The sequence below is a fragment of the Lonchura striata genome, chromosome 4, assembly GCF_050655825.1.
Source record: "Lonchura striata isolate lonStrDom1 chromosome 4, ASM5065582v1, whole genome shotgun sequence".
Classification (NCBI taxonomy): domain Eukaryota; kingdom Metazoa; phylum Chordata; class Aves; order Passeriformes; family Estrildidae; genus Lonchura; species Lonchura striata.
In genome coordinates, this window is record NC_140706.1 from 70,457,460 (window position 1) to 70,479,692 (window position 22,233).

At 50.7% G+C, this 22,233-nt stretch overlaps 3 protein-coding genes across 5 annotated transcripts; all 3 read right to left on the reverse strand.

The window, feature by feature from the left end:
- Positions 1–1,222: 1,222 nt before the first annotated feature.
- On the reverse strand, positions 1,223–2,870 carry LOC116183590 (C-X-C motif chemokine 2-like). Of its 2 annotated transcripts, XM_031504661.3 has the most exons (4): positions 2,666–2,870; positions 2,066–2,201; positions 1,688–1,771; positions 1,223–1,575 (listed from the first exon to the last, which is right to left on the reverse strand). In XM_031504661.3, exons 1-4 carry the CDS (start codon positions 2,730–2,732, stop codon positions 1,416–1,418), a joined length of 447 nt encoding a protein of 148 aa, XP_031360521.3. In that variant the 5' UTR covers positions 2,733–2,870; the 3' UTR covers positions 1,223–1,415. The 2 variants fall into 2 exon arrangements, with proteins under 2 accessions (XP_031360521.3, XP_085435610.1); XM_085579484.1 differs by having other exon boundaries at positions 1,223–1,771.
- A 140-nt stretch (positions 2,871–3,010) lies between these two features.
- On the reverse strand, positions 3,011–21,427 carry LOC110471205 (alveolar macrophage chemotactic factor-like). 2 transcript variants are annotated; one of them, XM_085579486.1, is made up of 4 exons: positions 17,033–21,427; positions 3,599–3,728; positions 3,359–3,442; positions 3,011–3,274 (listed from the first exon to the last, which is right to left on the reverse strand). In XM_085579486.1, exons 1-4 carry the CDS (start codon positions 17,070–17,072, stop codon positions 3,250–3,252), a joined length of 279 nt encoding a protein of 92 aa, XP_085435612.1. In that variant the 5' UTR covers positions 17,073–21,427; the 3' UTR covers positions 3,011–3,249. The 2 variants fall into 2 exon arrangements, with proteins under 2 accessions (XP_085435612.1, XP_031360522.1); XM_031504662.3 differs by lacking the exon at positions 17,033–21,427 and adding an exon at positions 3,892–4,016.
- Positions 4,813–10,119, reverse strand: LOC110471206 (interleukin-8-like). The gene is made up of 4 exons (XM_085579487.1): positions 6,797–10,119; positions 6,347–6,476; positions 5,741–5,824; positions 4,813–5,260 (listed from the first exon to the last, which is right to left on the reverse strand). Exons 1-4 carry the CDS (start codon positions 6,858–6,860, stop codon positions 5,248–5,250), a joined length of 291 nt encoding a protein of 96 aa, XP_085435613.1. The 5' UTR covers positions 6,861–10,119; the 3' UTR covers positions 4,813–5,247.
- Positions 21,428–22,233: the final 806 nt, after the last annotated feature.

Genomic DNA, 22,233 nt, shown 5'->3' on the forward strand with positions numbered 1-22,233 from the left:
ACAAGTTTGGTCACGCACACTCCCTCCCCCTCACCCTTTGGTGTTCCACGGTGACACAGGCCCCGAGAGAACCTGGTGGGAACCACTCACATCTTAAATCCCCTCTGCCAAGCATCAGCCAAAAACTCGCTTGAATTAGAAAATAATTTTACATGGAGATGATAAACCTCTAGATCCAGGTATGGCACAACCCCTCCCTGTGGGAATGGTGAAGGTGAGAGTGATCCCAGTGCTGGGGTTCATCCATCCTCTTTGGAGGATCCCACACCACCTTGTAGTGGTTGCTTTGAGAGCTGAGGGGGGTTTTAAGTCAGCTTTCTTGTGTGTTGCTTTTGCAGCCAGGAGGGCCTGTCCCTGAAAAGATGGAAGTGCACGTGGAGCAGGGGCAGCTGCAATGTCACTCCCGGGCACGCTTACACTTCAGTTTTAGGGGGATTTACGCCCTGCTTCATGGGAATAGCAGCTTTGCTTCACATTTGAGAGCGTGTGGGGCTCTGGCAAGAGGAAACTGCTTGCCCTGGATCTTTGGGCAGCTGGGGAAAGGGAGGTCATCAAACCCCTGAACTACATCTCCCTTCCCTTTAAAAATTACCTTTTTTTAAAAGAACTTGCTCACTGTGGAGATGGGATATTGCTCACTCACAATGGCTAGGGCTAAATATCCACCGTGCACTTCCACATCCTTCTGGAGTCAACAAATAGTCCTTTTGCAACCATTCTTACCCTTCCTGAGGGGCACAGGGCAGGAAGGAGGGGGATACAGAGCTTGGGTGGGTGTTTCCCAACTTGCCACTGCCCAGGGCATCCAGTGGGGGTGGGTGGGCAACACAAATGGATTTGATTCCTACAGACTTTAAACACCTCCTCCCAGAATGGCCAAGGCAGATTGTAAACAGGGATAATCCTTCAAGGGGTCCCAAGTCACACCTGTGTCACCTCAGTCCACGTGGCCATGGCACACGGATTGCTGTGCCAGGCTGGGAAATGGGACTCCACAGAAAGCCTCAGCCAGACACTGGGAAATTGCCCACTCCTGTATTTCCACAGCCCAGAGCAGTAGCAAACCCTATCCAACTCCTGCAATTACTTGCTCCTGCCAGGAGCCGCCAGGAAAAGGCACCAAATCTTGGAGCACCCCATGCCACAGTCCAGCCTAAGTCCCCACTCCAAAAATCCCAATTTTTACACAAATCTAGGCAGAAAGAGCTGCCACAGCCGGGGCCAGGGGGGAGCACATTCATCCTTTTATTGGCAGCACCCAGGATGGGCTGTGGTTGCATGCAGGAACAACACAGGCACCCAAAAGGGAAGGAAGCAGCAGGTGCCTGAGGGGAAAGCAGGGAAAGGCTCCTGCCCCTGCCAAAACGCCGGGAGCAGAGAAAGCACCAGCGTTGTGTCACTCAACCCAGCGTGTCTCAGGGCAGGGGGGTTGTGTCACTGCTGTCCCACGAGGAATTCAGAACGGTGGATTCCTGGGATCTGGCCAGTGGGAGGGATGGGGTGGGGGGTCTCCAAGGGGGCCAGCAGCACGGTGCTTCCCGCCGTGGTCGCGGCAACGCTTTTTTGGTGCCGTCCCTGCAGATTTTGTGGGAGGGAAGAAAGGAAACCGGGTGGGTCAGGGAGAAGGGATGGTCTTGCCAAGGTGTCAGGGATGCCAGGTGTTTTCCAGCCTCCGGGAATCATGTACCTCTGCATCAGCTTGTGGATGAGCAGCTGGATCCAGGGTGCCTCGGGGGTCACGCACACACGCTTGTTCTTCTTTAGGGTGAGGCTGCAAGGCCATGAGGCCCCTCAGCCCCATGCACGTCCCTTCCCCGAAGCTTTTCTTACCCACAGAGAAAACCAAACCTCCCTGCTCCCTCAGCATGGATACGAACCCTGGGCAACACAGACATGCAAGTTTGGGGCCTTGACCTTAGCACCCTGAGCCATGCAGGGAGAAACCCACTTGAAACTGGGAAGCAAGATTCACCCCAATATTTGTGGGCTTCCCCCCTCCGTGTACTTTTGCAGCACTACTCAAAAAAGCAATTAGCAAGGACTGGTTTCCAGGCTTTGTGCTTACATGACCTCCTTCCTCCTGCAGTGAATGCCCGGCGGGGTCACGTCGATGGTGAGGATCAGCCCCAGGTTGATGACGTGGGCGGTGGATCTGATGCACTTGCACCTCATGTTGGTCAGCAGGCTCTCCAGCGACACACCTGTGCCCCAGGGCAGCCCACAACAGGTCTCGGCCCCCCGTGGGGACGCTATCCCCCTCCCCACTATCCCATCCCATCCCTGACACCCACGGGCTGCTGTTCACGGGGTTTGCAGCAGGGTCCATCCCTCCCAGCACAGCCTCAAAGCTTCTTTTCCTGTACATGGAAGGGGTTTAGCTGCAGGGTTGGAAAACTTAACCAACATTTTATGAACTAAACCCATTGCCCACCCACCAAGCACTCGAATTTTATGGGGGTCTGAAAGGGAAGCGGCTGAAACCCACGAGGCAAATCCACCCCTCCAGCTTAGCCACAGGGTTTAAAAGACAAGCTCAGAGATAGGCAAGAACCAAAACTGAAAGCTGAGTAGATAAAACCCACGCTCAGCCCCATCTGGGACACCCAATGCCCCTGTCCAGGCGTCAGGAGGGGCCACGGATGGACAGACACCCAAAGGGACTCACCGCCCGCCGGCACCGAGCTGCTCAGGAGCAGCAGCAGGGCCAGCGCCAGGGCCGGCAGCAGCCGCATCCTCCCCGCCCGCCCCGAGCTGGCCAGGGCTGCTTTATAGCCAGCCCCTGGCCCAGGGGGGATTCCACAACCCCTCCGGGCTGGGAAGCGCCGGAGGGGCAGGACAAAGGGGCAGCCCCACGCCTCAACTTCCCTGCCCTCGCTTCCCCCCCGGCTGCACGTGGCCAGCCAAAAAAAGCAGGAAATGCTGCGGCCACCTCCTCAAACCTGCCAAAGGCTGGTGCCCCCCATGCCTCCCAACCCAAGCACGCCATATGAAGGGAGGCAAGGGACAGTGAGAGAGGGCTGCCACCTTTATTGGGCCTGCTGAGCCATGCCCAAAAGGGACACCCAGCGCATGGCTAAGGGATGGGAGAGGCTGGAAGCAGGGATGGGCATTTTTAAGGGTTTAAAGGCATTAAAAAGGGCTCAGGCAGCAGCATGCTCCCCTCTGGACTGGGCTAAGGCAACAGCAGGATGGGGAAGGGAGGCAGTTTTGGGCCCAGCACATCTGGCCGTGCCTCGGCTGGCAGCTTCCTCAGCGGGGAGCCTTTTTCTTCCTCCTGCCAAAAGCAGAAGGGGGAGGAATGTGTGAAGACAGGCTCCCACGGGATGCCCCTGGTGCTCAGGGGGAAAGAAGAGCTTACAGGTGAGGGAGGTCCTGCAAGAGTTTCTTCATCCAAGGGGTGTCAGGATCCACGCAGACCCTCTTCAGGCTCTTTAGCTTAATCCTAGGAAACACGCGGCATTTCAGACACGTCACTTCCCCTCCTGCAGACACTCCTGCAGAGCCTCCCACCCTTCTCGCAAGGAGAATGAGCACGAAAGCGAAGCAGGTCAGGGAGGACGGGCGGGGCAGAGGGCGCGCATCCCCGGGAGCCACTTACACCACCTCGGGGCGCCGGCAGCTGCTCCCCACGGGCCACACCTCGATGCTGCTGTACCTCTCCGGCGGGATGAAGGCTCGGGTGCTCTTGAGGCAGCGGCAGCTCAGGTTGCCGTTGGCTTCCAGGATTGCTGGAGGGGCGCACGGCCATGGCTCATATCGTGCATCACCCCAAAACCCCCCCCGGGCAACGCATCTCCTGCCACGTCCCACCAGGATCACCCAGCCCAAACCCGGAGAGCCTCACAGCCCCCACAACCCCCAAGGCCACCGGCGGGGGCAGGGGAGGCTCACCTGCGTCCCCAGGGCGCTGGGACAGCAGCAGCAGCGCCAGCAGCAGGGCTGCCCGCACAGCCATGCCGGCCCCAGCCCCGGGCGCCGCAGCATCCCTCTATTTGAGCCGGGAAATAGGAGAAGTGAGGCGGCACGGGAGGCCCCGGGGTCGCGGTTTTGCCCGACCCCTGTCGCTGAGTTGGCAGCGCTGCCGATAAAACTCGGCTTGGGGCTTGGCAGGGGGCCCGGCTTCCCGAAACCGGCTCTGCTTTCCCCTTCCTTTCTCGGTCGTTTCCTCCAACTTCGTTCTTAGTGCACGCAGCCCCACGAACACGGAGGTTTTTTGGGGTGCTTTTCTGTCCTGCATCATCAGGAATTACTCATTTCTCCTACAAACACCTTGCCCCCCTGCAAGGCACAGCCCAGCAGCGCCCTGGTGACACTTGCTTTTGATTTCTTTTACCCCAAAACTCTGCCAAGTGACCTCACGCCCCATTCCCGACATATTTCCTTACTAGCCTGGACTGGTTTGTAAAGCCTTACAACCACCTGTAAATCCCAGCACCATCACTTGGATGTGAGGCACTTGGGCTGGATTGTCCCATCTCCCTACCACCAATATCGTGCCCTCAAATCACCACCAGGGGAAAATAACAGGTTATGATGGAAAGGACTCCTAACAAGAGGGAAAGGCTAGGTAGGATAGTGGGGGGAATACTTCCCTGAGAGGGTGCGAGGCCCTGGCAAAGAGAAGCTGTGGCTGCCCCTGTATCCCTGGAGGTGTCCAATGCCAGGCTGGACAGGACGTGGAACAACCTGTGATAGTGGAAGATGTCCCTGCTCATGGCAGGGGGTGGGACTGGATGGGCTTTGAGGTCACTTCTAATCCAAGCTATGATTCTATGTCATACATAGCTTCAAAGCTAGGAGATCCACGGAAAATACAACAGAAAGAAAAATCCTGAATTTTATTGGACTTGAGCTTCTGGAACAGGACATGCCACACAACCCTCAGACACACACTCTGTTGCTGAGCACTTCACATGGAAAAAGACACAAAGTCATTCCTAAAGAAGCAGGAGCAGCCCCTGAGAAGGAACAGTTTTGCAGTCCACAGGCAACTAAATAAATGAAGGATTCATATTCATGCTGATCCAGGGATTAAGAGCAGGGAAGAACCCCCACCATGAACTTGCCATAGGGCTGAGGCCAGCAGCGAGCCACCCTCCCCACGGCCACTGCCACCAGAGGCAGACGTGGAACTTTCAGGAAGGGGAGAAAGAGAGGATCAAATGAGGAGCAGCCAGGCCTGCACACCTGGGCATCATCCACCAGGCCACCCCAGGGCTCTGGGCACCAACTTCCTTAGCAGGAAACCTATTTTTTCTTCCTGTGAAAAGCAGAAGGAGGAGAAACGTGTGAACACAGAGAAAAGTGGCTCCAGGAGAGGAAGCTCCTGCCCTAGCCGAGGGAAGTCACTGCTGTTTCCCCAGGGCGGGCATCAGTCTCCAGGATGGCCACAAACCCAGCACAGGCACGGCCAAGAAGGGCAGCTTTCCCAGCATCAACACCCTACTGCACCTGCCACGAGCAAACCCTGCTCCTGCCACCTCTCCCCTCATGTTTTTCCCCAGACTCTAAGTGCAGCACTTACAGTGTGCAAGCCAGGGCTAGCACGACCCACAGATGGGTCACGTTGGGGGCTGAACACTGCTTTGCACAGCAAAGTGTTGCCCCTCATTGCTTTGAAAGTGGGTCCTTTGGACAGCAGCAGCTCTCCTGGGCCCATGAGAGCTTCTCAGAACCATGGATGTGCTGGGATGCTGTCCAGGGACTCTTGAGCCAAATGAGTTTCCATCCAACAACTTACGTGCTGGCAATGCGCTTCAGCAGCTTCTTCACCCAGGGGGCTTCGGGATTCACACACACCTTCCCTGAGGTTCTTAATTTAATTCTGAAACGCAAGGAGAGTTCCTGAGCATTCCTGTCCCTTCCAAAGGCAGGGACTCAAGCAGTCAGAGCTGATGGGGAAGACTCAGCTTTTGCTCATAGAACCAATGATTGTAGAAAGCTGCAGAGAGAGAAAGCCACAGCATGGCTGGGAAACAAGCAAGACTCAACAACATTCCTAGGTGGAGCAGGAGACTTGAAGCCCAGAACAGTGCTCAAAGACAAGTTTTTCTGGAGATTTGTAAATGTATCAACACTGAACAGCTAGAAAAATCTAGGAAAATTTGTTATGGTTCATGCTGCCTCAGTTTCTGAAGTGCTTCCTCCAGGCTGCAAACACCCCTGCTCCAGCTCGAGGAAACCAGGCTTTCCCCTGCTGGAGAGATTCCTTTAGGCCCTGGGGACCTGCATTTCTGCACCTGATGTTTTTCAGCAAGTAAGCAGGCGGCATTTTTGGAAAGGTTTCGTTTCCAGCAAGGCGGCAGAGAAGCGGGATGGTGGCAGCAGCAGAGCCCACGGCACTTACATGATCTCCATGCGCCTGCAGCTGCTGCCCACGGGCCTTATCTCAATGCTCTCGTATTTCTTAGGACTGATGTATTCCGAGGTTGTCTTGGCACACCTACAGCTCAGGTTCCCGTTCACCTCCAGGATGGCTGAGAGAGAGAGAAGGTGGCAGCTCACAAGCTGTGCTGACAGGGATGCAGCATCTCCAGGAGCCAAAGGGAGTTCCCCTTCCCGTGTTTTCACTGACAGCACAGCAGGGACCACGGTGAGAGGCTTCCACCTGTGCCTCTACTTCGGTTCCCTGCTCCCACACAGCTCCCAAAAACTGAACCAGAGCCCTGCAAAGGATGGCTGTGCTTTTTCCCTGGCCAACAACAAGGCAAGCCCTCAGCTAAGCAGGCAGCAGGATCCCAAGCTCCCCAGTCGCTCCAGGCACAGGATCATGCCCGCAAAGGCACCTGAAGCTCACCTGCATGGGCAGAGTGGGACATCACCAGCAGCAGCAGCAGCCAGGGGAGCAGGGGGGCTCCCATCCTCAGGGAAGGCTCAGCCCCGCTGATGCTCTGCAAGACCAGGCACACCAACAGCCCTATTTATCAGGGAGGGTCACTGCTCCCAAGGCACAGAATTCACACCTCAGCAGTCACACCCGGCCAGCAGAGCACAGACAGAGGTGATGTCATTTCTCAGATGCTCCCCCTCAGCCGGCTCAGAAGCTCAGTGGTCAATATTTTTAACTAAAACCAGCCACTGAGACACAGTGCGATGTTTGGATTCCCCACACATCTCCCCCATGCCCTGTCACCCACATCACCCTTCATTCCCTTGAGCATTTACCCCTGAGCCACAAAAAAAAGCCCAGAATGAAAGCAGAGTGCAAGCCCCTGACTAAGCAGGGGGGTTTTTAGCATACTCGGACATTTACATATTTCTTTCTTGGGGCTATCTTTTCCCCACGCTATTTTTACTGCCCTCTCATCAGCAAAAACGCCTCACGCCGTGCCACGGAAAAACAACCATGATCTCCCTGTTTCATGCTTGCACTCAAATATTTCCAATTTCACACTTGGCTGGGTGAGTAACTCACCCAGGATGGCCACAGGAGCACCCTGTGCCCTTGGGTGTTGGTGGGATGGGGGCTTTGCCTTAAATAAATTCGGCAAACTCACCAGTCGGGAAGCAAAAGGGGAAGGGGATATGTGGTGAGGCAAGGAGGAAGGAAGAGGGCAGAAGAAAAGAGATGTGGTTGTGTGATAATGTTGTAATTTGGAGCTTTCAAATCACATCAGCATTTTATATAGTTATTACCAAAATAGTAAATATAAAAAAAAAGTCTTCCACTCAAACTCAAGCTACGCATCTCGCTTTGAAAACCTTGTTTTTTTCCTCTGAGATAGGTCCAAAAGTCTTGTGAAGTGCTTGTCCAAAGATGATTGGGGAGTTTAACTCCCTGTACAGCAGGGTCACAGAGAAGCCTGGGATAACTTTCATAAGCTATTCCCAAAGTCCTAAAAAGAAATGGGAAAGAATGGGTGCCTTGCTGTCACAGCAATGGAAGAGCAGATGGCCTTAAAACTGGGTTTTGTTTAACCCTTTCAGAGTTTTCAACTTCCTTACAGAGAATTATTAGAAGGAACACAACCAAGGACTAGTTTTGCTGGGTTGTCTCTTGGGCAGGAATCTCTTGGAAAAAAATGATGGGAAAGGTAGCAATTTATCAGGGAGGTGACTGCTCATCTATGCAAAATGCTGTGGAGGCATAAAAGACATCTGAAAATCTTTCTAAAGTTCCTGACTACAAAACTATCCTGCTTTTTAGAGCTGGGAAAAAACAAGTGAAAACAACTTTCCCCAGAAAAGATGGAGCTGCAGCGTTCAGCTGCTGCTCTTCCAGGACTGGAGGAATCCAACAACATTCCTGGCAGTGCTTAATGAAATTGGTACAAGAAAAGAAAATTATTATCCCTGGACACATGCAATGGATAGACCAAGATGAGCCAGACCACACCCTTGATTTGTGGGCAGGTATCCACCTCCTGCCTGCCCTGGAAAGAAGCAAGAGCTACAGAAGCATCAGCTGGATGGATTTTGAGGTCTCTGAGTGGGCTGGGCAGCAGCCACGGTGCTGTGATGGATGAGAAAGGTGTACTGATGAACTGGGCTGGTTTCTCAGAAGGAAAAGCCGCAGTCGTGGCTGATATTTCTGCACCATGAGTGGTAATTTTGCAAAGGGAGAAGTAGGGTGAGGATGTGAGCCCTGACTGCAGTTAAGCTGACTGCTTCCTGGATGCCAGGAATTTGGAAGAGTGGCCCACAAGTAGGGATGTGTGGTGTCATCCAGGCCAGCCTCAACTGAAACACATCCAAAACACCCTCACAGCTTCTCTGTTTCTGCCCCTGTGCAGGCAAGACTTTGATTTTAGTAATATTTTATCTAATTCTTATTGGATTTTTGTAATGTATTTTACACCTGTAATACTTTTTAATCCTTCCTGTGGTACCTAAATCAGAGAACTCCAAAAAACAGTGGTGCAAGCAGCACCTAAAGGCAACATGGAAAACCTTTCCCATGTTTACCAGGATGGGCAAAAACCCAGCCCTGACATCAGTGCCAAGGAGATGTGGCTCTCCAGCCCTTCAGGGAAGATTCACGAGAGGCTGCATCACAAACATCTGCAGCAAACAAACATCTCAAAGAGAATCACTTGAGAGAAAGTGATTTTTCAGCTTACCTCTCCTTTGCCCACAACTCACTTGCAGGAGAGAAAAAAAACAAAACTGTGTTTGTTTTTATCCCCCAAAAACCCCAACTGCAGTGAATCTTCACCACTGTGGCTTGTGGTCCATCACCTGCCTCAAAGATAAAGATGCTTCCTGCCGAAACCCGAGAAACCTGAAACCCACACATACTTCAGTGTCAATGTGAGAGCACCAGAATTAGACAAAACCTAACGAAATCAGTCCAAAATTAGGTTGGGTGAACAACACATCGAGCTCACTCTTACTTTTCGTCTTCAAGTGAAGATGCACGACTTGCTGCTGATGCAAAGGGACAAAATTGTGGGTTTGGTCCATTTTTAGAGACAGCAGAGTGGTGTCACGACTCCTCTGCAAGCAGGTGAGAAACCTGCTCTGGCATCTTTAGAAGTATTTGGTGAGCTAAGGGCTAAAGAAGGGAATATGGTAAGAGGGAGCTTTGAAAGGGATTGGATAAGGAAGATGGAGAAAGGCTGGGAGCAAGAACAAGAGAAATTAAAGGCGACTTTTAAGAAACCTAAATCCAACATTCCTGCCTCCCCAGCCCATCTTGGGGACCTCTGGGGAGCAGCATTCTGCTGAAGGGACAGCCATACAAAAATAGCAGCCCCACAGCAGGGACAGTTTCTGGGAAGTCCCGGCCACCCCAGAGATGCAAATGGCTCCAAGCAAGCGCAGGAGAAAACCCCCAGACTTCTGTGCCAGCTTGTCCCTGCTGTTAGAAAAGCACCGTGGGGAGCACCCCGGCACCCCCGCGCTGCTCCAGAGCTCTCCACTCATTTCCAGCCTGAGTCACTCCAAAACGAACCCAACGCCGAACAGAGCAGCGCCATTATTCCTCAGCAGCCCTTCTGCCTGGCACGGAGGACGTGAGGCAGGAATGGGAGGCGAGGACTTTCCCAGAAAGTGTCACTGGGACCGTGTGGCCCGGCACCCTCCCCACACATTTGCATGTGGGCACAGGAACCGGTCTAGACGCCGCAGGTGCCACCGAGCCCGCGGGCGCCGTTGGCCATTTGCATCGGGGCACCGTGGGACAGCGAGGGCTCAACCCTGGCCATGGAGCAAAAGGGATGAGGAGGGAAACCTTCATCCTGTGCCAGGAGGGAGCCAAGGGACAGCAGCTGGGGGTGTTCTAAGTGAGCTGTGTCTGGCGACTCGGCCCTGCTGCCCTCGTGTCAGCCTGGCATTCTGCACATCCCCAGCAGCTGGAGGAAGGCACTTCCTTCTGGGGCTAGTGAAGAAGCACTTCAGGTCTATTCACACAACCAAAACACGCTCTGGAAACTCCTCCGGCTACGTTCCAGCTTCACGAGCTGGGAAGTTTCTGCTGAGCTCCAAGGCTGCCATTGCTGAAGCTGAGTTATTCCTATTTGGGCAGCACAGTCAGGCAAACACTTGGCAAGAGCCCTGGCTTTCCAGGAGTGTTATGGCAAAGTCTCCTCCCCTTCCCCTTGAAGTTTGACATCTTGATAAATGCAGCTAACAAGTTTGGTTAGAGTTTAGTTAAGCATTTTATATTTTTCCAATTATCCGTGGTTTCCATTTCAGTTGAGCACATAATTTAGTTGTCTCCACATTACTTGCAGAATAACCCATAACTATTATTTCTCCTAGAGCTTAATATGGCCTTGGCCCATTTTCTACTGGTTAAGTCAGAAGACAGCAGGCCATCCATGGAAAACGGTGTTTCTCCTCAACCACACACAAGGGTAAAAACACACCAGGAATGGACCCAAACTCAACCATGCATCCTGGGCTTACACCCAGGGCTGCTATTTTTATTAATGTCCATTTAATGTTTTGAGACCCCTCCTCTTCTTGCCAAGTGCCTCCCCACATGTTTCCCCTGGGGAAGATGCTTCCCCCACATTTCACCCACAAGCCACCATAGCAGTAGAGATTTTTTTATATTAGGAAAAAAACCAACCAAGCCAAGAGCAACTGTTGTCCAGCAGCAAGTAGAAGTGCACGTAGCAAGGAGGGGAAATCCAGTTCTTCAATGAGAAGGAAGCTGCAATACCAATGAAATGAGCACCCCTCCTTTTGGAAAGCCCCTTGTCAACTTTTCTCCTGGAACCAGCATCCCTGAATCAGCACTCACACCCGGAGATGCTGCCAGAAGAGACAGAGAAACTCCAGCCCAACTTCTGCAAAGGACGTAAATCTCGGCAGCTGCAAGAATTGATACTGAAAGGAGTTGTCTTGGGCTAAAAGGACCTGATTTTAACCTGACATTGCCCAGATTTTTTGGGGGCTGAAAGAAAGGCTGCTCGAGCACACAAGTCGTGCCCCAGGCTGGGAGGTCACCAAGCCCCGCCCTGCCAGGTGGAAAGGAGGAGGGAGATGAAAGGGCAGCGCCCAGGGAGAGAAGAAAAGCTCCGGGAGACACATGAAAGTGAAACCAAGAAGCACAAAGCCATAAAAACCATGAAACCCGCTTTGATCTTTGCTCAGCTTTTATCTCGCCTGTCACTCACCCACTCACCACACACACCCTGAAAACCAGTAAGGCCTAAAGACTCAAATCTGTCACAGGGCACAGCCTTGGGTTAGATACTCGAACAGCTTCAGGAATGTTCTGTATCTCCCCTCCCTTCCATACCCCACATTTCCGTGATGTTTGGGGCAGCCAGGAGGGAGCATTTCACCCGCCAGTTCTGGCCATGTGGAGTACAAGGAAGGCACTTGGAAAGATGTTCCCCCAACACAACCCAAGCACAACAAAATGAGGGACTTTCCTCTTGCCTGCAGGTTAGGGCTGGGGGAACGTGGGCACTTTAAATGCTGGCATTGTGGAGGTACAAGGTTTAGACTTGCCGTGGCAGGAGGATGCTGTGTAAAAATAAATTTAAAACATACATAAATATATAGATAAAAACACCACCTAGGTTCTCGTTCTGCAGCGCATGCAGGCTCACAGCTGGGACCACTAGAGAGCAGCAGACACCACTGCCACGGAGAGCAGACGGGCAAGGAAAAACCATCTGCCCAAGCACCCGGATCCCAGGCAGAGGATCACAATCCAAGCTGGACAGAAAAAAAGGAACGGACATCTTTGTAGGTGCTACACGTGCCTGCTCTCATCACTGTGGGCTTTTTTTTTTTTTCTTTTTTTCCCTTAAAGGCAGTTTTCAGAAGCATTTCTGAACCACCAGAACTCAGACCGGGGGAAGGACAGACAGATTTCAGCAAGAGCTGAAATCAAAGAAGGGCTTCCTCCTCTCCCAAAACACATAGGTTGGTGCTCTTTGCTCAATTCCCAGGCAAGAGCAGTAGAAGAACTGGCTTGTCTTGATGTTCTGCTGCAAAGCAGAGTTTAGGGGAGGTTTATGGGTGGGGAGAGGCATGGAGGCATCCTGGAAATCCAGAAATGCAGGTCAGACCCTGCAGCAATGTAAAGGGACCTTGAGGAAGATTGCTGCATGGATCACCCTCAAAGCTGAGGAGCACAGAGAGCTGCCTGCTTCCTCCTGAGTGCCCGGGGGACTGGATGAAATCCACATCACTCCCGCTTTCCCAACGCCAGAGACAAGTTGTTAGCATACCTCGAGTTTTGCCAGAGGCATGAGGATGCAGGCTGATGTGCCCTGCCTTTCCAGCATATGTGCCCTGGCCCTATTCCCAGCTGGAATCTGGAGGTTAAGCAATGCTAAACTGAGACAGGAGCTTGAGACTGTTCAACTGCACATCTGGGAACAGCTGGAAGCTGTTAAGTGCCACCCAAGCCCAGACACACAACGGCTGGGGATTCCCACTGGGAGCAGCTGGACAAGCAGAGCACAGGCTGCCTGCTTCTGTCTCTTGAGGGTGTGATCCCACCCTGCTCGTGGTTAAATCCTGGCAGAGCACACAGGGATGTCTCCACTGAATCCCAAAGAGGAGCAACAGTGGGATCCAAGTTTAGGGCAAACACCTTTGCTGACTTCTCCTGGAGTTTTTTATTCACACTAAGAGGTAACACGGGTGCCAGGCTGCAGTGTCAGAGCTCCAGAGAGGAAAGATGAAGAATGGAGAGCCTGTGCCAAGGGGCAGAGTTTTCCCCAGGGTTCATGCAAGCTGCCTCCCAGGAAGCACGCAGCCCTGGAGAGTGGCAGATATAACCAGCCTGTCTGACAGTTATGTCCCAGCCACCCTGAGCCTGGTTTTTCCCGTCTGGTATGGCTGGTTATCATTCCAGCTGGAGGGGAGTGATACTGGGAAAGCCACCCCCATGGCACTGGAGGGCATTCAGCTGCTTCAGAGAGCACAGAGCTTTGCAGGGAGTGTGGATAAAATGCATTTCCAAGCCAAACATCTTCAATTTTGCTAGGAATTTTAGTATTTGGGAAATTACAGCCAAAGCAAACCAATGTTTTAAGTCTATTCTACTGTCTCAACGCTCATCCAGCCTTTGGAGGCAACTGCAATGGGCCCTCCCCAGCTGAATTCGTCATGCTAAAGGAAATTATGTTTATCTGTCCCAAATTCACATGCCTGGCAGTGAGAGACCAACAGCAACACAAGAGAGTGATTCACAGCACATTTCCATCGAGCCCTGCCTCACCCAAAGTGTTGTCTCTGCTCTTGGATCAGCCTGTGGAAGTGTTCAAAGGTCACGGTGCTAAATGCCATCGAGATATTTTTTGCTACTCCAGCTGTATCAGCCCCAGGACTGTGCCTGCACTGTTCCAGGCAGGGAGAGGAAGGCTGCTGCATCCTGCCTTGATGCCCGCAGACATGTGATGACATGCAGGAGGTCACAGTCCCCGTCCCAGCTGTCACGCAGCTCCAAGGTGACAGCAAATCACCTGCCCATCACTGGCCCCGCACCACTTCCGTGCCAGGCTCCTCCTGACACGTTTTCTCAGCCCTGCCCACCTCCCCTCCGGACCGGGGCAATCCAGGTGAAGGTGGCACCTCTGTGTCAGCCATCAGTCCCGCCTCCTCGCTGGTAACGCCACAGCTATTTGCCCTGCCTGGCTGATATTCCCTGGCGCTCTTTCCTCAGTTTCTGCACTCTTTTCTCAAGTGCTCGAGCTATCAGGGTGTTTGCATAAATAGCAGCACACTCACACCTTCCCTCCTCGGCCTCTCCTAAGGTTAGTCACCCTCCTGCCCAACCTCAAGCCCACGTTTCTGCCACACCTACAGAAAAAAACATTATTTTGAGGCACACGTAACCAGAGTAAATTCTTGCATTTCAGGGTCCCAACAGAGGCCCACTCCAGCCACTTGAACATAGAATCACAGACTGGTTTGTGGTGGAAGGGACTTAAATATCACCCAGTTTCACCTTCCTGCCATGAGCAGGGACACCTTCCACTATCCCATGTTGCTCCAGGCCCCATCCAGCCTGGCTTTGTACACCTCCAGGGATGAGGCAGCCACAGCAACTTACAAGCATTTAAAATGGAAGTAAAAATGCTGTCCTAACCCTAAACCTCTGTTCTGTAGACACTCACTGAAAAAGGCAGGCTGGTTCAAAAACACAAAGGAAAAGTTTGCATGGAAAAAGCAGAATCCTGGCTCTGCTCCTTCCTCCTCTCATTCTCTCATTATCCTTCTACTTCCAGCATGACAAGACTGGTCAGGCACACAAAATCTTACACCTCTCCCCAGAAAGAACAAACCAGAAGAAACAAGACACAAGAAACCCAAAAGGCTGTTGCTGCAAGTTCACAACAGGCTAACAATTGCTCTCCACATTCCAACTTCATTAGAGAAAACAAACCCTTCCTTTAATACCCCCTTTTCAACCATTTTTAAAATTGCCTGGCACAGAACTCTAACAAAGAGTGAATTTCAACTCAACTGCTTCCACGACAAGCTGCACTGACACCATCCAGCCTGTGTTCTTCAAAGTACTGCCTGGTCATGAGAAACACTGTGCAGACAGAGTTTCCTTGCAGGCAAAGCTCTCCTTGCCCCTGAAACAAGGTGAGGCCAAGGCACATATCTCTATGAATAAACAAGTTCCTGCTGCAATTTGATAGGAGCCACCAGACAACCACAGCAAAATAATTAGAACAACTGGATGTACTTACAGAGGGAAGTAGTTGGGAGAGGAGCAGTGTAGCAGGAGCCCTGTCACCTCTGGAGCCACACTGTGCTTCCCAGGCCTCTCTACTGACAAAGGTGGTTGTGCTCTTCAGGGCTCCCACAAGCAGCAGGAATCTCCTTCCAAGGGCAGTCTCTGCACCTAGGCTCAGCCAGGATCGGCCATTCTGCCCAGTTCCTTACAAAGCATTCCCACCTGAGGGCAATCTCCTTTCCCTGCCTCCTCATCTACCTGGTGATAGAAGGCAGGTGGAAATGATTTGGGCTAATGAGAAGAAGACGAGTTACTGACATTTTACCCTCAGAGTCCTTTCCTAAAGGCTTCTGCCATGCCTTCTCAAATGTTTTAGTAAAGTCACTAAATCACTGCTGCTTTCAGAGGCACAGGAGTACCCTTTCATTTTTGCCTTGCTGCTGTCTCCCCTCTTTGTAGCAAAGCTTTTCAGCACGTGCCAATCCCTGAAGTCAGAAAGTAGTTTAACATTAAATTTGTGCCCAAGGAGCCAAAAACCCCAGGATTAACAAGGCTTTCCTTTCAGTCTGCTTCCACACTTCCACTGACCCATTTTACACAGCCCTGAGGGCTGAAGGGGCTCTGCAGCCAGACTTTCCTGAGTTGTTCTTATTTCCACACAGCTTGTTTTTCTCTAACCATGACAAAGAGGATGCACACTGCAAAAGAGGTGGTTCCTCACTATTCCAGCCACTTTGGGGCAGGTTACCTGGGACATGCAGCCAGAAACAAAGTTCAGAAAAGTCATTACAACCCTCAGTAGGCACTGAGAAATACTCAACTGCCCTTATTCACACCTGAAGAAAGTTGAAGCACGTTCTTGCTAGGAAAAGCCCTCCCACAGGATTAGCCCCATTCAGAGTCCCCCTCTCCATCAGGGGGCTGCCAGGCCTGGGCCATGTCTCCTTCACCCACAGTGCCATAAATACTCCAGATAAACACAGATAGAGCCTTGGTTTAAAAGAAAGCCCCTGACAGGCTGCACGTAGAGGCTTGTCAAGCTTCCAGTGCCCTGCAGGCTGCACTTGAAAACCTCTGTCCCAGATGATTTATCTGTCAGGGAGGTTCCTTTTCCCCAGGAGGGCAAGGAAATGCTCTCATGAAGTTCAAATAAGCTATCACACTCAGGTACCTTTCCAACTGTGTTTGGAAGAGTTTATTTTCAAGCCTTTAATGACAAAATCATATACCCAGAGAATCTATCTTTCTCTGGCTTTGGTAAGACATAGAAAATGGTTTATCCTAAACCCCCATCCCCTGGAAATCACGCTCCAGCCTAGCTCCTTCTCTCTGCATGTACAACCAGCACTGCCAGTCAGCTCTAAAAGTATCTGTGACTAGAGATAAAATGTTCAAATAGAGATCCTCCATCTCATACTTTGTGATCTTTCCTTCTATCTGTCTGCTCAAAACTTTCTCTTAAGACACAAAGTCTGGCCCAATCGACAGCAGGCATTTCCACTTCTGAAATGGAAATCAAGACACAGGCCCAGGCTCCAAGTGGAGATTTGAATTTCAGACTTCCTGAAGTTCAGGAGCATTCTGACTTTGTTTTGATTCAGCCCACAGGAAGGCAGGACATCTTTGCTTGCTTGTTTCCAAAAACCTCTTACTAAAGGGAGCTTTCTCAAGCTAACATTTGCAAAACCCAGGTGTTGCTTAGGTATTTTATATCCAAAGTCTTCCCTTTGGGATAACCCTAAGATGTACAAGACATGAATTCTGAAGCTCATGTATCTCTTCAGAAAGTAGAGCTAGATGGAGGTGTGCATCTGGAAATATCACCCTGGACTGGAAACATCACCCTCTACGCACACAGGAGGAAAATGCTGCTCCTGTCTGGCAATCCAAATAGCCTCCCTAAGTCCCCTCTGCTGGGAACTTCATCAGTCCTACCTGAGCAGTACTTTTCAAGGAATTCCATAGCTGCATGCATCTTGTTGAAGGAGCAATCCCTGCTCCAACAGCAAACTGTACAATTGGACCCCAATTTGGGTTTCTGGTGGAGGTGACAGGTGACCTGCCAGCCTGGAGGAGGAGCTTCCAGGATCCCATGAGGTGGACTGGCAGCTGGAGCACAGAATGGATGTGGTCCAGACTAAAGATCTATTGTGAATGTGTTGAAAGATCTGTAGCAAAAGCCTGCCTGTGTAGCTCCCTACCTCAGCTTTTCCAGAAAAAGTGAATCCTGGTATCCCTGAGTGACACAACAACAAAAGGACTAATCCAGCCCTTTCCCTGCTCTGTAGCCAAGGTGACAGCACAAGAGTGAGCCTGGCAAACGACCAGGCCCAACTTGGCATGCAGGTGTGAGGGGTTTTCCAAGCTGGTGGGAAAGCAGCTTTACTGAGCTGAGTGCATTTCCATGACACAGACACACTTCTCCAAACATAGCCTCTTGAGGCTGGGCTTGAGGCAGGGACAAGAGGAAGGACACAAAAGTGTGTGCTGATGTCAGCCACTTGAAAAAGGACTTTGATCTCCAGGGCTGAGGAACCAACCCCTCTGAGGAGCAGGACATTTCACAAAGCATTTTATCTGCCTTTTATGTAACAAGGCACACAGGGCAGCAGCTGAGGGGGTGACAGAGCACTGTCACCTACTATTGCTTATTAGACGAAGTTATTCCCTGCTGCCAGCTCAAGGAATGCTGCCAAAAGATATAAACTGATCCCAGAGTAGCAGTAGCAAGTCATGGCCAGTGCAGACTGAAATGCCCCACACACGGCAGCATCTGAAAGATGAGCCTGGAAGGAGCTGAAGGGAGAGTAACATGAAAGCTTTGACCCCAGCGAAGCAGAAAATGATTTATGACCAGAGCCAGCAGTGTTTCCACCCTCTGAGGATGCAAGGCTTTATAGGAAGAGTGTAGCCCTGTGACTCCATGTGGACCTTTTGTTCAGGGATGAATCCCAAGGGCACGTAGAAGGAAAGGCTTCCATGGCAACTGCAGGCAAAGTCCCTTAAATAGAGTAGGACAGTCAGTGAATTTTCCACTGCACAAAGTCTCTCCCCAACAAGTGTGGCAGGACTGCAGGTTTCCAGACGAACACCATTAAAATGTACATCAAGACAGCCTAAACAGGACTTTATTTAATAGTCAAGCAAAATTTCAGCTGCTTCCCACAGAAATCCAAAGCATCCCAATCTTTTATATTGAGAATTACACATGAGTTACAGCTGCAACAGCTGTCCAGCACTCAGCTAACTACAGAAAAAGCACTGGACACGTTGTATGCCTGTGCCTTCTTCACTGCCTGGCACAATAAAGTGGACAGGTTTTTCCCACTGGAGCAGAAATCTGTGTTTTCACAGGCACTAGGAGCCACACACTGTGCTGCATATGGATCAGAGGAGAACACATATTATTTTGTTAACCTGCTTGGGGTTAAAGAAAACACACTGAAAACTAACAGGGAATCAGACAGTGCAAGAATCCCAGCCTGGGCTTGGAATTCCAGTGGCAGTTGGAGGGTGTGGAGGTTACCAATCCAAGTGCACATTCTAAGACAGAATAAACCCAAATTCCTTCAAGGGAGTGCTGTTTTATTTCTGAGCTGATCCACACAGCTCATGCTGCATTTGCAGCACTGAGTGTGGGCCTTTTCCTGATTGCCCAGGCAGGATTACATTTAATGGAATAACAAAAGCTGAGGAAAGCACAAGGCACCACACAGATAACCTGTGGATGCACTGTATATCTTGGATATACAGCAGATATTGGTGGATGCACCAGTATCTTGGGCAAAGAGCTGGCACAGACACCACACCCAGCTTCAGATCATCTGTGGCACACATCCTCAGGCCACTGGCCTTGGCTTCTGTCATCCTGCCAAGAGAAAGCCAGGGATCACCTCCAGTGCTTTTGCTCCCTACCAGAGTTAATAATTGAGCTCTGGATGCCAAAGGCTTCCTAAATCCCTGACTCAGCCACTGCACATGGCAGGACCACTATTTAGACCACACACGTTTTCCAAAGCTCCTTGGAGACTCTGGATTATAAACTGCACTCTGACCTTTGAGACGTTTGACCTCCAGCCACACAAAATCCTTGCAGAACAAGCCTACAGGCCCTTGCAAAGCCAACAGTCTGCAAACCCTGCTTCCCCACGGGCCCTCACACATCCCACCTTTCCACAGGAGCTGTGCCATTCCCTGGTTTGAGCTGATTTATCCTTGACAACTGAGCACTACAGCAAGGAGCTATTCCTGGCTTTGTTCTACAAGGGAAACAAAGGAAGCGAGAGGTTCAGAACACACAGAAGGTCAAAGAGGAAGTGTGGAACAGAGAAAGGATCTGCCTTTGCCTTCCTAGGCCCAGGACAAAATTCCCCTAGACCACAGGCTACTCTTCTTCTTGACTTCAGTGGGTGGAAACAAAGCCAATGCTGAGCGCTCCAGAAATCCCATCACAAATGTTTCCTCCATTGAGGTGTTGAACCGTGTTCACGTCTCTGATGAAGAACCTACTTGCCATGGCCAAAAAAAAACCCACCAGCGCTCTTTGAAGGAGAAATTAAATGCTTCATTAATTCAAAAATGGTCGAGATTGTAAATCAGAACCAGAACATACAGGTCTAGAGGCAAGATCGCTACTAATTCATGAGTGAAATGCTATGTTTATGCAACACTAAGGATGAGATTTTAATTGCTTATTACTCTAATTGATTTCATTCAGTTGTTATGGCAACTTTCTGCTTTTAAGAGATGTACAACACCAGCCACAGGCTTACACCACAATGCATAGCCATGTGACACCCCACAGCTGCAACATGTATTTTAAGATAAATAATACTATATATGTGCCAAGCATTTACTGATTTCCATCCTGCTAAGCTTCCAAGCCCTGACAGCCAAGTGGGATCACAAGAATAACTCAGTCACCTGCTAGGCCAAGCAAAGAGATGACCTGAGACCATTCAGTTCCATTCTCCTTTAGTGTATGCTGCTCTAAATTCACAGAGTGCTCTAAGCTCTGACAGGAATATCCTTCTTATTCCATCAGGAAAAAAAGGGGGAGCTGCTCAAGACCAGGGTCTGAACACACTGATTTATTCTGAACACTTTATTGCTGCATGTCACTTGTCATATGTCATCAAGTGGTGGGGAAGTCAAGTTTCCTGTTTAAAAGGCCATCATTATAATTATTTAATTATGGAATGACAAGTCACCAGGAACTGAAGTGCTTCCACTACAGATCCCTTGAGGCCCAGTCCAGCCAGAGGAGAGCAGTAGGATGACATTTCAAGATGTCAACTTTCAGCATTATGCTTACAATAGGTTCAGCAGCACAGGAAGTAACATTCCAGAAACTGGACACAGCTAGGAGTTGTTTCAGGGGATGGCTTCCCCACAAAACCACTGCCTTTCAGCCCCCACCCAAACCAGTCTGACTGACAGAGCAGTTACGAAAATGAGCACGCATCTAAACCCCTGCAGACCACAAGCCTTCCACGTTCCACCACGTGGTACAGGCAAGCCCCAAACAGCATTTAAAAGCCAGGCACACCTCTGCTACTACAAACAAGCCAACCACCAAAATCCCCGTTGTTCTTTGGGGGAAGCCAGGCAAACCTCCTCGGGGGGATCCACAGCCACCTAGCCTGGCAGAATCAAAGCTGAGCCTGCATCATTCCAACCACAGTAGTGAGCCCTACAACGTTCTCCCAAGCCCATTTCTCTCTGTGGAACAGACTTGAAAGGGGCTGGATGGCACACCTCGAGCTTCATTAAACCTCTCAAGCTGTGCAAGCCAAGGACACAGCCCATGGCTTTCCACCCTGCCCCAGGCTCACCCACGCAGCGACTCCCGAGCCAGGAGGGTGCCGAGCTGGGGCAGTGCACGCGGGCACCTCGGAAGGGGCAGCTGAAGGTGGTTGGTGTGTTCTGAGCACTGGCAGCACACAGCAGCAGCCTCTGCTCTGCCAGCTCCGAGCCAGGCCCTGGCAGGAGCAGCCCCAGCCCCTTGTGGGCTCTCAGAGGTCTGTGGGAGTTACCAGCCAGAAGGGATCTGCCTGCAGGACACAGCTCCAGTGTGCCTTTGATGAGTTCCCTCAGGTGTTCCGGACTGACAAGACGCAGGCATGTCCTGAGGCCAGGTTTCACCACCAACAACAGCAGCAAGGATAATTCCTGCAGAACTCAGAGGAATCCAGCTGGAACGACCCTTAACCCCTAGCAGGAGCTCTGGATGTGCAAACATGCCAAGCACATTGCTCACAACGAGCACAGGATACCCCACCCCAGCTTCTCACACTAGCAGGAGCAAAGCTGAGGTGAAATTCCCATCCAGTACTGTGCAGTCTCCCCTTTTTCTTGCCACAACTCCTGGGAAAGCTGGAACCCAGCTGTGGGATCACACACCTTGCACAGCACAAAAGAAAAAAGGAAGCCAAAAGCTTCAAGGAACCGACTGCCACTCACAGCAGGTAACAAATACAGCACTTGGTTTATTTTTGTTCTCAATTGAAACAAGACTCAGTAGGTTCCTTACCCAAGCACTCCTGAAGTGAGCAGAGACTTGCAGCAAGAAGTCTTCAGAGGTACAGTATTTGTATCATACAGAGTACACAATAAATAACTATCTACATGCCACAGACCTACAAAAAGTTACATACAATGTAAAAAAATACAGTATTTTCTGCTCATTTTTTTAAATTTTTTTCTGTACATTTTTTTTTAATTTACATTTTCATATACACTTTTTGTAAACTTTTGTGTGTTTTTAGAAAACTGAAACCACATAACAGTTATGGACTTACAGCATCACTCTTACCTTTCTAAAGCAACGCTGGCACCTACCAAACAAGCTTTTAGCTTGTTTGCTCCTTCATTTCTACTTTGGCACCACCACACCTCACACCGTTACTCTGAGCTACTTTAGTCTCCTTTAGCCATGTCCTCACCAGGGAGAAACACAATTAGACTGGAATTTGTGCTTTGATAACAAAGTTCAGAAGAAAAACCATTACATTAACTACTTCACCATCACATTTACCTGATATTTTACTGCGTAATTTCAACCTCTCCTGCACTAACTGCTTTACATCAGCATGCAAACAAGTCTGATTATGACTCAATCAATAACATGAATATAC